The sequence below is a fragment of the Scyliorhinus torazame genome, chromosome 4, assembly GCF_047496885.1.
Source record: "Scyliorhinus torazame isolate Kashiwa2021f chromosome 4, sScyTor2.1, whole genome shotgun sequence".
Lineage (NCBI taxonomy): Eukaryota > Metazoa > Chordata > Chondrichthyes > Carcharhiniformes > Scyliorhinidae > Scyliorhinus > Scyliorhinus torazame.
In genome coordinates this window covers 176,670,133-176,687,421 of record NC_092710.1, presented here as the reverse complement: position 1 = coordinate 176,687,421, position 17,289 = coordinate 176,670,133, and the positions used below count along the sequence as shown (strand labels likewise).

The 17,289-nt window shown below is 48.0% G+C and overlaps 1 protein-coding gene across 2 annotated transcripts in view; it reads left to right on the top strand.

Annotated features, from left to right (window-relative positions):
* Nucleotides 1-17,289, top strand: part of LOC140410610 (cytosolic 5'-nucleotidase 1A-like) — a 193,872-nt gene that overhangs the window by 113,291 nt on the left and 63,292 nt on the right. The window contains exon 6 of one of the 2 annotated variants that reach the window (XM_072498913.1): nt 13,634-14,027. The exons of the other annotated variant lie outside the window; for it this stretch is intronic. Within the exon in view, the coding sequence (XP_072355014.1) occupies nt 13,634-13,933 (300 nt within the window). The 3' untranslated portion in view covers nt 13,934-14,027. Of the gene's footprint in view, nt 1-13,633; nt 14,028-17,289 lie in introns of those variants that run through there. 2 annotated transcript variants of the gene reach the window in all.

Here is a 17,289-nt window from a genome sequence, read left to right as displayed (position 1 = left end):
CTTCCCGAAAGAACATTAGTGGACCAGATGAGATTTTACAACAATTGATGGTAGTTCCATGGTCACCATTACTGAGACCAGCTTTTATTAATTAAGTTTAAATTCCACCACTTGCAATGGCAGTTGAACCCATATTTGCAGAACTTTAGGATTGGTTTCTGGGTTACGAGCCCAGTGACACTACAATTATATCATCATTTCCCACTCGCCAATCTGAAGGCCTGAATAATGTCAATGCTCATGGCAGGATGCTAGTTCTTTTGGATTTGGTTGGGCCAATGACAGAGCAAACTGTCCAGTGATTTGTGGTGAACCAGAACTCATGGTGTACCTTCACTTTGCCAATTGCTGGGTTTTATAAGCAATAATAATGGCACATGCCATTTGATTTGATTTGATTTGATGTCACATGTACCGAAGTACAGTGCAAAGTATTTTCTGCGGCCGAGGAACGTACACGGTACGTATATAGTAGACACAAGAATAACAACAGGGAACATGAGCTCATCATTATTTTTCAAGCAATTTCTGGGCCTTCATATTTCAGCTCCTATACGTTTAATTTAAGCCAAAAAATAAAGGAATATACAAACAAATTTGCAACAGTAATCTCATGGAAAATATGTGAAAACTCGAAGACTTGCTGTTTAGGCTTCGGGTGGGTGGAAACCAGAGACAATATTTAATGCAGGCGATGAGAGTTTCACCCACGTGGCTATTTTAGGGCGGGTCACTGAACCACTGCCATTCAACTACTTGACTGGCCAAAAGCAGGCTTTCTCTGGGATCAACGACCCTAGGGGGCAGTCATGCCCACTGAGAGCTGCTGACCGATTAGAGGCCAGCAGGTCTATTGAATGGCAGCTTCACCAGGGAGTCAGTGGCTGCTGCCAGTTCTATACAAACCCAAGACGTAGGGTTGGGGATGGACCCAGGCCACGACTGAGTGAAGGCATGAGAGGGTTTGGGGGTGGGGTTCAGAGCGGGAATAGTGTTACAGGGGTGAGCTGCAAGGGCAGGGGTTGACTTCCCCTTTTCCAATGCCAGGTCCCTCCTGACACTGATCTTCTAAATTCCAGTGGGAGGTGTATATTTTATACATATATATATATTTTTTTCCTTCCTCCTCAATGTCAAGGTAAAAGTTATCTGGCTATGGTTTCTTCTTTTTTCAAAATAAATTTAGAGTACCCAATTATTTTTTCCAATTAAGGGGCAATTTAGCGTGGCCAATCCACCTACCCTGCACATCTTCCGGTTGTGGAGGTGAAATCCATACAGACACGGAGAGAATGTGCAAACTCCACACGTACAGTGACCCAAGGCTGGGATTCGAACCCGGGTCCTCAGCGCCATAGGCAGTAGTGCTAACCACTGTGCCACACTAGCTACGCACCCCCCCCCCTCCCCTCCCCATGGTTGGGTTGTGCTCTGGCATCAGTCAGTCGATTGGGTAATCTGTCTTTGCAAGTGTTCCTACCCGAGTAAACAAGTTGCCAAGATTTAGGGCTGGTCTTGCAACTTTAGCTCCAGGCAGCCGGGGGTTATTTTCCACCCTACTGGTTTAGCTGGTTTAGCACAGGGCTAAAGAGCTGGCTTTTAAAGCAGACCAAGGCAGGCCAGCAGCACGGTTCAATTCCCGTATCAGCCTCCCCGAACAGGCGCCGGAATGTGGCGACTAGGGGCTTTTCACAGTAACTTCATTTGAAGCATACTTGTGACAATAAGCGATTTTCATTTCATTTCATTACTGCTCTGGTGGAGTGGCACTGATTAATTTCAGGGCCAAAATATTATTTCGCATCTACTAGTAGTTAAAGTTGTGAACAGTACCTGTCTCCATCTCCATAGCAGCACAGAATGCTGCACAAATTGTGACTTCTATATTATGTGCCATCTTCTGTTGTTGAAGTATCAGGGGCAAAATTCTCCGGTATCGGCGCGATGTCCACCGACCGGCGCCAAAAACAGCGCAAATCAGTCGGGCATCGCGCCGCCCCAAAGGTGCGGAATCCTCCGCATTTTGGGGGGCCGAGCCCTAACCTTGAGCGGCTAGGCCTGCGCCGGACTGATTTCCGCCCCACCAGCTGGCAGAAGTGCCCCGCCAGCTGGCGCGGAAATGACATTGCCGGGCGGCGCATGCGCGGGTGTGTCAGCGGCCGCTCACGGCATCCCCGCGCATGCGCTGTGGAGGGAGTCTCTTTCGCCTCCGCCATGGTGGAGACCGTGGCGAAGGCGGAAGGAAAAGAGTGCCCACACGGCACAGGCCCGCCCGCGGATCAGTGGGCCCCGATCGCGGGCCAGGCCACAGTGGGGGCACCCCCCGGGGCCAGATTGCCCCGCGCCCCCCCCCAGGACCCCGGAGCTGCCCGCGCTGCCTTGTCCCGCCGGTAAGGTAGGTGGTTTAATCCACGCCGGCGGGACAGGCATTCTAGCAGCGGGACTACGGCCCATCCGGGCCGGAGAATCGCGGGGGGGGGGGCCCGCCAACCGGCGTGGCGCGATTCCCGCCCCCGCCGAATTCGGCAACCGGCGGGGGCGGGATTCACGCCAGCCCCCGGCGATTCTCCGACCAGGCGGGGGGGTCGGAGAATCTCGCCCCAGTTCTTCCATTCTTCTATTTTCTGAACTAATCTCTGATTCAGCCCTGAGTAGGGAATATGGGTTTTGCAATGAGCAAAGGGAAATTAAAATTATTTTTGAAGTTTAAATAGTGGTTAGCACTGCTGTGGCACAACGCCAGGGACTCGGGTTCAAATACGGCCTTGGATGACGGTGTGGAGTTTGCACTTTCTCCCCGAGACTGCGTGGGTTTCCTCCCACAGTCCAAACATATAATAATAATCTTTACTGTCACAAGTAGGCTTACATTAACACTGCAATTAAATTACTGTGAAAAGCCCCTAGTCGCCACATTCCGGCACCTGTTCGGGTGAATTCAGAATGTCCAAGTCACCTAACAGCACATCGTTCGAGACTAGTTGGAAGGAAACCGGAGCACCCGGAGGAAACCCATGCAGACACAGGGAGAACGTGCAGACTTCACACAGACAGTGACCCAAGGCGGGAATCAAACCTGGGATCCTGGAGCTGTGAAGCTACTGTGCAACCCACTGTGCTACCATGATTACCTACATGTGCAAGTTAGATGGGGTCATGGGGAGAGGGTGAAGGGGAGTGGGCCTAGGAAGGGTGCTCTTTCAAAGGGATGACGCAGACTCGATGCGCCTGAATGGTCACCTTCTGCACTGTCGGAATTCTGTGATAAAGGAAAACCTATGTGATGGGTGCAGTTGAATGGGCTGTATGTGCTTTTATTTTTATGCACGTAAATTCCCCTCAGATATGGCCTTTACAGCATTTCCAGATTTTATCTGGATTGTAGAATTGAAAGTATTTTGTTTCAACTGGGAAACATAGATTCTGATTATTAAAACTTTGAAGTGCACTTAAAGCTGGAATATCTGGCGTCTTGACGATACATTTACAAGATAACGTTATGTCTTGTGGTTCCCAAAAAATTGAAATAGCCACACTTTTCGACACATATGCTAGAATTGACATTAAATGCATTTCACAGGTCACAGCATGTGCTGCTGAGTGGTACATTTTTAGTTCGGTGTATGGACTGTAGTGCAGTAATAAGTGATGTGCTATCCTGGATACTTATGTATGCAGAATAATATTGATTGTAACTTTTTGAAGAATATACTAACCTCCTTTGTCTGTACGCCTCTCAATATCAATGTAACTATTCCAATCATTACCGTTTCATGTTATGTCTAAACTCTTTATGTCTAAAGAGATTTAACAATCGACTCATGATTAAACTGAACAACTTAAGAGTTTTGTATTGCTTGTTTCCTTTCCTCAAAAACATTTTTCACGGTATTGCTCAGCTGGTAGAAAGTTATGTATCCAAAGAATCTTAGAACCCTTAGAGTGCAGAGGAAGGCCATTCGGCCCATCGGGTCTGCATCCACCATCTTGTGGATTTGGCTGTCATCACTCAGTAACATGCTGGCAATGTTGTGTGTTGCTTCTGGTGTCGGAGTGTGTTTGCTAATGTTGTGGGGCTTGTTAATGACGTTAATGTTGCACTGCTTGGTGGTGTTGTTGATCTTGTCTCGCTTGTCAATGATGTTGCTATGTTGTTGACGCTGCTGTTTCTGCTGTTGATGATGATGTTGCTGGTGTGTTGATGATGCTGCTGGTGTTGATGCTGCTGGTGTCGTTGATGATGCTGCTGCTGTTGTTGATGATGATGCTGCTGATGTTGATGATGCTGCTGGTATTGCTGCTGGTGTTGATGAAGCTGCTGGTATTGATGCTGCTGGTGTTGTTGATGATGCTGTTGATGAAACTGCTGGTATTGATACTGCTGGTGTTGTTGATGATGCTGCTGGTGTTGTTGATGATGCTGCTGATGTTGTTGATGATGATGATGCTGCTGGGATTGTTGATGATGTTGCTGGTATTGCTGTTGATGTCATCTTGTTTGTTGATGTTGCTGGTGTTGATGATGTTGTCGCACTTGTTGATGATGTTGCTTGTGGTGCTGTTGCTGGTGGTGTTGTTCTGGTAGTGTTGTTGCTGGTGGTGTTGTTGCTGGTATTGTTGTTGCTGATGCTGGTATTGTTGCTGGTGAATTTGCTGATGCTGATGCTGGTGAAGTTGTTGTTGGAAATGTTGATTATGTTCCTGGTGTTGTTGATGTTTCTGGTGTTGTTAATGATTTTTTCCGCTTTTCCAGCTCTGATTTCCTCTTATTTTCTTAGCAGATTCAGTCTAACTGATGTAAAACCTCAGAGTCTCTGCTTTTGCTGGGTTCCAGGTTCTCAGGATAGGGGGCGAGATTCTCCGACCCCCCGCCGGGTCGGAGAATCGCCGGGGGCTGGCGTGAATCCCGCCCCCGCCGGTTTCTGAATTCTCTGGCACCGGATATTCGGCGGGGGCGGGAATCGCACCGCGCCGGTTGGCGGGCCCCCCCCCCCCACGATTCTCCGGCCCGGATGGGCCGAAGTCCCACTGCTAAAATGCCTGTCCCGCCGGTGTAGATTAAACCACCTACCCGCCGGCGGGACAAGGCGGCGCGGGCGGGCTCCGGGGTCCTGGGGGGGGCGCGGGGCGATCGGGCCCCGGGGGGGGCACCCACACGGTGGCCTGGCCCGCAATCGGGGCCCGCCGATCCGCGGGCAGGCCTGTGCCGTGGGGGCACTCTTTTCCTTCCGCCCTCACCACAGTCTCCACTGTGGCGGAGGCGGAAGAGACTCCCTCCACTGCGCATGCGCGGGAATGTCGTCAGCGGCCGCTAACTCTCCCGCGCATGCGCCGCCCGGAGATGTCATTTCTGCGCCAGCTGGCGGGGCACCAAAGGCCTTTTCCACCAGCTGGCGGGGCGGAAATTCGTCCGCCGCGGGCCTAGCCCCTTAAGGTTGGAACTCGGCCCCCCAAGATGCGGAGCATTCCGCACCTTTGGGGCGGCGTGATGCCCGACTGATTTGTGTCGTTTTGGGCGCCAGTCGGCCGACATCGCGCCGATACCGGAGAATTTCGCCCAGGATGCTATACATGTACAGTTTGTTCTCTCACAACTCGGGCGAGGGTTTGGCATGCTTGTTGAAGTGTTGAATTCTTTCTACCTGTGCATTAGTGAGTTGATGTCTTACTTCATCCTGGCCATTTGGGGGATGTATTTTGCTTGGCAAAGTTGTCTTGTACTTTCTGTCATTGAGTAGCTCGGCAGGCGATATCATGTCAACTTTTGAGAGTTATAAATTGGAATGACGATAAGGCAAGGATTGGATCATCCTTAGCATTTCAGCATTTCCCCCATGGGACCCATGTAAGAGGGGGACCTGCCCCCCCCGCCCTCCCCCACAGAGACCCCTGTATTAGTGGGACCTCCCCACGATACCCCTTTAATAGGTGGACCCCCCGAGGGACCCCAATCATCGGGGAACCCTCCCCATCGGAACGTGCAATATGGACCCCCAGGGACCCCCTTAATAGGAGGACCCCTCTTAGGGACCCTGATAATAGGGGGCCCTCACAAGGTCCCTCCCGGATGGTTATAAGAGGGGCACAGGGATTCCTTCCCTAAAGGAATCCCATCTACAGACGGCCCCCCGCACACAGACACCTCCCCACCCACACCACACAAAACCTCCCCCGCCTCCCCAGAAAAGGGACCCTGTCTAGAAGCTAGAGAACAGTCCATACAGCTGTAATATTTACCTTGCAGCTCCATGTGTCTATTCCTCAAAGGAGAGCAGCTGTGCCTGTGTCTGGTTCCCACTGATCCACTGTCTGCAATCTATTCATGACTTTTGAGTCGTGGTTTGTGATGGCAGCTAGTAATAAACATCAGCATCTTTGATCCATTCATATCCCTTCACTTGAATAATAAAGGTGGGATGCATAATCTTTATAATACAATTAAATGTCTAACTGCAGTTAGTGATTTAACAAGTAAAGTTAACGAATAAATGTCTCAGTATTATGTGACGAACTCTCAAGAAAAATAATACTTTGGGTTTCGATCAGAGTTTGGGACTTACAGTTTCCCGAGGCCTCAGGATTGCCATCAGCGAAAAGGCTACAGATGCACAAATGCGTTTTTACATTCTTCAGATGGAAACCAGCCCTGCACACATTTGCACATCATTTTGTAATTGCTTTAGATCGGGAAACCAGCCTTGTGAACCTGCATGGAGAAAGAAAGTGGAAAAGCACAAAACTAGAGGTCAGGCGAACTCAAGAAGAGCACCATGCAGAGAAGGTGTCCCACAGAGCAGGGCAGGGGAAAGGGAGAAGGTCCCACACAAAAGAGGAAGATCCAAAAACAAGGGGCGGAATTCTCCACAATCGCCGCGATGTCCGCCGACCGACGCCAAAAATGGCGCGAATCAGTCCGGCATCGCGCCGCCCCAAAGGTGCGGAATCCTCCGCATCTTCGGCGGGATTCTCCACTCCCGCGCCGAAGTGCCCACGCGTTGTGAACGCTGTCGAGGTTCACGACGGCGCAAAACGGCCCCTATCCTGACCGATTCACGGCCCAACCCGCGCATGCGTGGTTGCCGTCCTCTCAGAGTCTGCCCCGCAAGAAGATGGCAGACGGATCTTGCGGGGCCGCGGAAGGAAGGAGGTCCTCCTTCAGAGAGGATGGCCCGACGATCGGTGGGCACCGATCGCGGGCCATCCCACATTTGAGGTACCCCCCGGTGCAGGATCCCCCCTCCCCCTCCCCGCAGGCTGCCCCCCCAGCGTTCCAGCGCTGTTCCCGACGGCAGTGACCAGGTGTGGACGGTGCCGGGGGGAACCCGCCGTTTTGGCCTGGCCGCTTGGCCCATCGGGCCTGAGAATATCGGGGGTGCCGGAGAACCGCCATTTTGGGTGTCTCCGGTGATTCTCCGGCCTGCGGCCCGCAGAACCCGACGGGGCCGTTCCCGCCGCTTGGGAGAATTGCGGAGGGCGTCGGACCGGCGTCCCGGGAAATTTTGGCGGCCCAGGCAATTCTTCCAACTGGCGCGGGAGTGGAGAATCTCGCCCCGTGCGCGGCCGAGCCCTAACCTTGAGGGGCTAGGCCAGCGCCGGACTGATTTCCGCCCCGTCAGCGGGCGGGAAAGGCCTTTGGTGCCCCGCCAGCTGGCGCGGAAATGACTTTGCCGGGCGGCGCATGCGCGGGAGGGTCATCGGGTGCTCACAGCATCCCCGCGCATGCGCGGTGGAGGGGGTCTCCTCCGCCATGGTGGAGACCGTGGCGAAGGCGGAAGGAAAAGAGTGCCCCACGGCACAGGCCCGCCCGCGGATCGGTGGGCCCCGATCGCAGGCCAGGCCACTGGGGGCCCACCCCGGGGCCAGATCGCCCCGCGCTCCCCCCAGAGCCCGCCCGCGCCGCCTTGTCCCGCCGGTAAGAGAGATGTTTTAATCCACGCCGGCGGGACAGGCATTCTAGCAGCGGGACTTCGGCCCATCCGGGCCGGTGAATCGCTGGGCGGATCCCGCCAACCGGCGCGGCGCTATTCCCGCCCCCGCCGAATATCCGGTGCCGGAGAATTCGGCAACCGTCGGGGGCGGGATTCACGCCAGCCCCCGGCGATTCTCCGACCCGGCGGAGGGTCGGAGTATCTCGCCCCAGAAGTGGGACAGAAACAGGTCCCAGAAGAAAGTCACCATAAGGGACAAGGACAGGGATCAAGAACTGATCCTGTAAAACAAAGTTGAGGAAGGAGCAGAGCAATTGGCCCTAATAAAGAAAGTGAGAGCTGCAGGGAGCAGACTTGGAGCCATATAGGCTCGAGAGAAGCTTGAACGTCTGACAGGGCAGCTGTGAACGTTGGTTACTCACTAGAGGGGCCTTTGAAGCATTGGCATTCGGCTTGATTGTATTGTATTGGATTTGTTTATTGTCACGTGTACTGAGTACAGTGAAAAGTATTTTTCTGCGATCAGCTCAACAGATCATTTAGTACAAGAAAAGAAAAGAAAAGAAAATACATAATAGGGCAATACAACGCTGCGACAACGAATGAACGGACATCGCGCGACAATCACCAGGCAGGAATGTTCCCTTCCAGTCGGGGAACACTTCAGCAGTCAAGGGCATTCAGCTTCTGATCTCCGGGTAAGCGTTCTCCAAGGCGGCCTTCAGGACGCGCGACAACGCAGAATCGCTGAGCAGAAGCTTAGAGCCAAGTTCCGCACACATGAGTGCGGCCTCAACCGGGACCTGGGATTCATGTCGCACTACATTCATCCCCCACCATCTGGCCTGCGAAATCCTACCAACTGTCCTGGCTTGACACAATTCACACCTCTTTACCCTGAGGTTACCCCATCTCTGGATTTGTAAAGATTTAATCACCTGCTAATGCTCGCATTCCAAGCATTGTTTGGCATCTTTGAATTTGTCTATATATGTTTCTGGAACATACCTCTTCATTCACCTGAGGAAGGAGCAGCGCTCCGAAAGCTAGTGACATTGAAACAAACCTGTTGGACTTTAACCTGGTGTTGTAAGACTTCTTACTATAAATAAAACGGAATTGTGTTTAAATTTACAAATGTGATGCCTTTAATTATTGGACAGCAAAGAGCCAATTATTTCAGGTATTTTTCGAAGAATTATTGGTTAATTCAATTGCGATGCGACTCCGGGTGAAGTGGGGCTGGAATTGACTGCGCACTAGCCCAGGATGTCTTAACAGGCCATCAGCATAAGAAAACTTATTCATGGCAAAAGGAACACTCAGGGTTACTAACTAGGGTTAGATTTTCACTATGTATGGCCAACTCTAGAGACCTTTAAAACTGGTGTGCCTGAGCTGGTGGCAGAGATCCTGCAACCTTTTCCAACAATTCCCATTTTTGCCGAGAGGGCACGGGAGATGGTGAATGAATCACATAGGTGGGAAATCCAAACTCATGACTATTTCAATTTGGTACTGAGTTTAAACAGACACAAGCCCACAGTCAGAATTTTGATAGTGAACCCTAACTTAAATAAACATAATGGCTTTGAATTTACAATTAGAATAGTGGTTGAGACTATTAGCACACACCTTTAATATGGATTAGAATGGGTAGCCACTGGAGTCTGCATTTGATCTGTTAAAGGTGGAAATCAGAAGATTTCTCATTTGTTATCCTGCTCTACAAGCTTGAGTACAGTGGTACCTTGTTGAGAGATTTGGCATTAAAACATGAGAAAGATGTAAAGTTTCTGTATTAATCCATCAGGTACCCACTAATAGTTTGTACTTGCCCATTCAAATTAAAATGGATTTTTAACAGTGTGTTAAATCTTAATTATTGACAAACAATTCCTCTGGCGTTGAAAATTAGCTTTTATAATTGTGGTATGTAATGCCTTCAGATTTAAATTATTGTTGGTGATTTAAAAATATATATCTACTGAAATTGTTTTACTTTGTCACTTTTTTATTTCTTTCTCTTAATCCCATCTTTCTTTCCTCTCTCTCTATTGTTGGTTCTGCACATGATTTTACATTGAGTTAAATATTCTAACTGACAATTTCTGGTTCAAATCCTCAGTAAGGATTCTTCCACCTGACTAGATGAAGAGATGGATTTTTGCTTGCCACTTCACACAGTTTCAAATTCCACTCTGCTGAAATGGATCCTTAAGTAACAAAGTTGCCATGCAAAAATCCATAGCAAGCCTATGGATAGCTATGAGTGTAACACGCAGTGAATTTCATTCATATGCCACTAATTGCTAAATCTGAGGCATGCAGATAGCATGGCCTCATTATTTTTACTAATATTCGGGCCAGTTGTGGGTGAGTCAGGATTTCAGCAGAGGATGTGGCCATGCCATTTCTCTGCCCCAAAGTGGAGATGGCCAAGCATTCCTATGAAGCAGGACAAGTCAAAGGTTACATGCCCCTTTATAATACTGGCTGAGGTACAAGAGAACCTGCCAGATTTTCCATTTCTTTCCAAAGTCCCAATTGAACTAGGTGTCAATGAGATACCAGCATTAATTCATTTTTGAAGATGTTTGGGACTCACAAGAGCCATTCTTAAGCCCCATGCTTCATGCATAAATAAAAGTGATTTGTGATCTAATTTCTAGACCATTATATCTGTTGCTGCATGCTGATAGAAAATGCCCTCAGAACTTATAGCTTTGTTTTCCTTTGGATAGTTGACAGTGTATTTCAGCAGCAGTGCTGGAGGTCCCTAGGATTATGTCAATATAGTGTAGGAATCCGCTGGGGTCATAGAATCATAGAACTTACAGTGCAGAAGGAGGCCATTCGGCCCATCGAGTCTGCACTGGCCCTTGGAAAGAGCACCATACCAATGCCCACACGTCCACCCTATCCCCGTAACCCAGTAATCCCACCCAACCTTTTTTGGACACTAAGGGCAATCTGGCACGGTCAATCCACCTAACCTGCACATCTTTGGACTGTGGGAGGAAACCGGAGCACCCGGAGAAAACCCACGCAGACATGGGGAGAATATGCAGACTCCGCACAGACAGTGACCCAAGCGGGAATCGAACCTGGGACCCTGGAGCAATGAAGGAACAGTGCTAACCACTGTGCTACCGTGCCGCACCAATGTAAGGTGTTTCAATGTAAGCAGCCTGCCTTCTATGCAAAAATAAAACTCTTGAAAATCTCTACCTTTCAATTAGCTGGTGTGACTAAACACAGCCTGCATCAGTAGAATGTGAGGTAACAACTTTGGGTGTATGATATTTCTAGATTTCAATTTGAAGAATTAAACACCACTAACAGAATCCCTTGTGTGCAATTTAAAAGTGTATTATACTAAATATTAAATTGAAAAATATTGTTGAAAAATTGTTAGAACATGAAGATAATGAACCACGGTGTGTAAATTAGAAAAAGATAAAGTTGTTTCAAAGAATAAAGAGCAGTACAGCACAGGAACAGGCCCTTCAGCCCTCCAAGCCTGCGCCAACCATTCTGTCTGTCTAACCTAAAACCTTCTCCACTTCCGGGGTTCATATCTCTCTATTCCCATCCTATTCATGTATTTGTCACTAAATGTCACGATCGCATCTGCTTCCATCACCTCCTCCGACAGCAAGTTCCAGGCACCCACTATCCTCTGTATAAAATATTTCCACGCACATCTCCCCCAAACTTGGCCCTTCGTACCTTAAACCTATGTCCCCTAGTAATTGATGCTTCCATCCTCGACCTGTACACCCAAATCCCTCTGCCTGTAAACCCTTAAGGTATCCACCATTGACTGTATATTTCCCATCTCTATTAGACCTTCCAAAATGTATTATCTCACATTTGTCCGGATTAAACTCCATCTGCCATCTCTCTACCAAAGACTCCAACCAAACTATATCCTGCTGTATCCTCTGACAGTCCTCATCACTATCTGCAATTCCATCAACCTTTGTGTCATCCGCAAACTTATAAATCAGACTAGTTACATTTTCCTCCAAATCATTTATATATACTACAAACAGCAAAGATCCCTGTGGAATACCACTAGTCATAGCCCTCTATTCAGAAAAACACCCTTCCACTGCTGTCTTCTATGACCGAGCCAGCTCACCTCTGATCCAGTTTAACTTTACCTACTGCACCAGTCTGCCTTGAGGGACCTTGTCAAAGGTCTTTCTGATGTCCATGTGGACAACACCCACAGCCCTACCTTCATCAATCACCTTCGACACTTCCTCGAAAAACTTGATCAATTTAGTGAGACACCACCTCCTCTTCACAAAACCATGCTGCCTCTCACTAATACATCCATTTGCTTCCAAATGGTAGTAAATCCTGCCTTGAAGAATCTTCTCCAATAATTTCCCTACCACTGATGTAAGGCTCCCCAGCCTGTAATTTCCTAGATTATTCTTGCTACCCTTCTTAAACAAAGAGACAACATTAGATATTCTCCAGTCCTCTGGGACCTCACCTTTAGCCAGTGGGGATACAAAGATCTCTGTCAAGGCCCCAGCAATTTCCTCCCTTGCCTCCCTCATTTATGGGGTAATTCCCATCAATTGATTATATTTAGATGTTTTAACTCAAATTTAAAAAAAAAAACTAGGCCAAGGTTTAAGAGCACTATCTCGTAGGCAGAAGTTCAACAGAATGGGTAAAAGTGATGATGAATTGAATGCCCGGTAGGGTTGGGAAGAGAACATGAAAACTGGCATTGGAAAGCTTCTCATTAACTAGTTTCTCCACATTGTCCATTCCCTTGACCCAACCCCATCATCCTTGACCAACTGTCATTCACCCGAGAGCTTTCCCTCATCACCATCGATCAGTCCTCCAGCACATTGGAACTGCCCCCTGTTACCCTCCACCTGCCATCTATCATCCTCGACCTTCTGTCTATCATCCTTGATTTCCATTGGCGCCGACTCTCCTGACCTCACACTTCGACCTCTCCTGTATTGTCCAGACAGGGGGTCAGACATGCTTGACCCCCTGTCTGTAGAACTCATAGTCCAGCTTCCTCCCGTTGTTTCCCATGAGCCTTCATAAGGTTGTCACCTCTGTCCCTCAGGCAGCCATGCCCCATCTGATCTCAATGCATCAATGTCTCCTTTCCCCTGCTTCAAGAAAAGCTGCTCCAACTCAGCCAAAATCTACCAGGAAGATGGCCTCTCCTGCTGTATGCAACCATTAACCAGTCTGAATCTGAAGCCATGTATTTCCCATTTATTGCAGCCTTAATTCCAAAAGTACAATTTAATCTTGCAAGGTTGTGTTTCAATGAACATGCACATTATGCTAATATATTAAAAATAAGTTCCCATTGCTTGTCATTGGAAATCACAATCCGTCCTCAATCCACTACCAACTTATTAACTTTCACCCCATCATCGAGAAGCTGACGTTTTGCTTCCCCCTCAATTAAGTGCCCCCATCCATGTTGTTTCCCACTCCTGGGAGCTTGACACGATTCTGTCTAATGTGTGATTTAGGATTACCTAAAAGTTGGAGACACAATATATAAACTGAAAGATGGGTTGCCTTTGGAGTTGATTCTCTAAAATGACAGTGTATAAAATTTGCAACAATTGAAGTGTATGATCAGATTTTGGAAAATGTTGCACGCAAATTGTTTCTGAAGTTGTAATTCACCTTTTCACAAATAGGCCACCCTCGTAGGATTTCTGGAATCACTCGGAAGACTCCAGAAAAAGTTCTATGCCAAAAATGAACGTTTGAATTGCCCAATCCGAATATACTTGATCGTAAAAAAGGGCGGTTCAGCTGCTGGATTAAAAGCTTTGAAGACAATTCGTTCCTGGGGGCTGGATGTTGACGAGGCATTCATTCTTTCTGGCTTACCGGCAAATGAACTTTTAAACAAAATAGCCCCTCATATTTACTTTGACGAGCAGACACTCCAGCCAACAAGCTCAACAGCCATCGCACAATGCAAGTCACTTTAAGGGGTGGGATGATCCTTTTAAAAGTCATTGCTGTAGTTTTTAACAATGTCAACTGTAAACTGCAAGGAAAATTAAAGTTACATTACGGAAATAATAGCTATGTGTTTTATTATGAATTATATCTGACTATAGTGAAATCCTTTGAGCAAAATAAAACAGCAAGTAACAATATTCATTTGGAAGGATGTGATCTTCAATAACTCTTAGCTTTATTATTTAAAATATTTTATCAGTTTATTTGCATTTCTCATTTGCTAGATGGTTATTCCTAAAGTGTAAGGCAAATCTTACTTTAATCACCATTTATAAGGTCTAGATTAAACCATTGTTTCTGAAATTATTAGAAAAATTACTTTCATGCAAAATGTTAATATCGATCATTTTAATCTTAAAACCAAATATTAAGTAACATCAACGGGTTTTTTTGCCAAAATTAGATTTACTGTAACCGACTCCCAAATGTCAGGACATGTGTTTATGTTTTTTTTAATGTTCAGTGGGTAACTGGCGGCGGTTTGCATTTATCAGGTGGGAAGAGGGAAGTTTTGACTGTTAAAGCAAACTAAATTATCTTCTAAGTTATCACAGTTTCACTCAAATGATGGTAAGTTACATTATTTTCAAGTGTAGATTTCCTTCAAGAATTACATTTTGCATTCTTGAGCTTGCAAAGATTGAAGAGTCACTTAAATATAATGTGCATTACAAATTTGGTCTCTGCACGCCAATCGTGTCATGGCCAAATTTCAACAAAATGCTATAGCTTCAAGCTATACGATAACTTATTCTGCAGTAATTTCAAAAAAATATATCTTTCCAGCTCTTCAGGAGAAATAGCAAGGCATACTGATATAATTATATTTGAAATGTACTTAGTAACACAATGATCATTGTTGTAAAAATAAAGATTATATAGAAATTGACTGAAAAAGGTATGGTGGAACTTGTTGCTATTCTCTTGATTGTTACAATTATGGGGTTTATAAGGCAGTTAGGTTTTGGGACTGTGGGTGGGATTTTCCAGCCCTCTCACTGGTGGAATCTTGCAGTCCTCCCAAAGCCCCCCCCCCCCCGGCATGGTGGGACAGGCGAGCCATATAAAACTGCTTTGATATCAGCGGGACTGGAAGATACCAACAGCAGCCAATGGCGGATCATCCCCACCACTGGAACAAAAAGTAAAGGGGAGCTGGAAAATGCCACCCTGTATCTTTAAAATGTGACCTGATCTGAAGTCTGCCAAACAGCAAGGCAAGGTGGTTTGATTGTTAAAGATTAAATAAAGGTCCAGATTGTTTTACTGGGAAGAAGATTTAATGTGCTCAGACTTGGAGACAATGGTAGCAGCATTTATAGTGATTAGTCTGGTAGTCTCTAAAGTACCAAAGGAAGGTGTTGAGAATAATTGTTTGTAAACAGTTATGCTTCAAGCTATACATTTAATTCCAAGTTAGAATTCAATTGGGGGTTAAAGAATTGCTAATCAATATTTCTACTTGGATACACAAGATTATTGTTGCCGTGGAGATGGGCGTTACAAGGGTAGTGTTCCTCAGATATCGAGAGTAAGCAGCTGCAGGTTGAAAGATTCTATGGTTCACAGCGCAGGAAAGTGGGTGGGAGATAGCACTCAAATTGGAAAAACCAAATTCATGAGGAGTTAAACAAGGCTGGAAGATTTGCCTAGCATTAGCTAGAGGGAAAACTCTCTAGCAGAACTTACACCATGAAAAACAATTTTGGAGTTAAAATTTTCCAGTCTGGGAATGGAAAAGATTGGGAGAAATCCCTCTGGAGTTAAAATCATTTTGGACTGGTTCTGGAAAAATTGAATGTCTCCATAAAGGACAGTGTAATGCACACTCGATTGTGGGATTTTTCAGTTAAACGTTCTGTGGCGGGATTCTCCGATGTTCGACGCCGATATCGTAATTGGCTATAGGGCAGAGAATCTTTTCCGACGCCCAAATCGTGGATGGCGGCGGTTTGACACCGGTTTTCGAGTCTCCGCCCCATCTGAAATGGCATCATCGCATCTCGTGCTGTATGCCGTTGGAATGGTGTTGCCGCAGCATCAGAAGGCACTCCCCCAATGCTCCCCCTCAATGGGTCGTGTTCCTGACCACGCGGTTGACGTGTGGTCTGAGCGATTAGGAACCCAGTGTGGTGGTCGCGGACTGTGTCCAGCACCATCACAGTCGGTCGGGAGCCATTCCGCTGCCGGGGAAGGGGGGCTTCAGCGAGGGATGCCGGGACTGATGGAGGGTGGCCAGGGTGTGGCCTGTGGGGCCTCACTTGGCAGGTCGGGTCCGCGTATGGCCGGCGCCTTGTTGTATGCCGCGACCACTGCAGTTCATCGCTGTGCGCATGCAGGGCCATGAACCCGGACATTCTCCAGCCGTTTTTGGCACAGGAGCTGGGAGCTACTAGCACCTCACTGGTCATGGAATCGGTGATGGTTCGGCGCTGATTTTTGAGTCATAAAACGCCCGGGAATTCTCCATTTCAGCGGCTAAGTCCCTGGGAACTTCCCCTGTCCTTTTGTTTAAAATATAATTTGCATACAAAAATAATATTTAGTCAACAGTGCTTTGAGTCTGTTAAAGTAAACATCTTAAAATGCACTGTTGTAATCCAAATTGTGGCCTGTAACTGGCATTTGGATTATAATGTGCACAAATTAGGAGCCTAATGTGTATTTCAAGTCCCTTTGCCAAATTGGATTTTGCTGTGCACATTATGGCTAGTTTCTTCACATGCTGAAGGATTACTGGAGGCTGCATCCAAAACCTGGGGCGGGATTCTCCGAAAACTGGAGTGATGTCCGGGACCCGGCGCCAAAAACGGCGCGGATCATTCCGGCGTCGGGCCCCCCAAACAACGCAAATTCTCCAGCCCCGAATGGGCTAGCAGCGGCGTGACGCCATCGCGTGGACGGTGACGCCAATGATGCCGCATTGTGTGATGGCTCAAAAGACGCGCCCCCCTCACCCCGGAAGACCCGACAAGATGGCCGCCCGCCGCGCAGCCCCGAGGTTCCAGGACCGCGACATCGAGGCGCTCCTGGACGCAGTGGAGGAGAAGAGAGAGTCCCTGTACCCCGGACACGGCCGCAGAGTTGCCCCACGCCTCAGCCGGCGTCTGTGGAGGGAAGTGGCAGAGGCCGTCAGCGCTGTGGCTCTGACACCACGGACAGGCACCCAGTGCCACAAGAAGGTGAACGACCTCGTCAGGGCAGCCAGGGTGAGTGCCCCCCCCTCCCTGCCTGATGTGCGGCACACCCCCAGGTGAAACCAACCCTAACCCTAACCTCTGCACTATACACGCAACCGATGGCGTGCATTCATATACCTGTC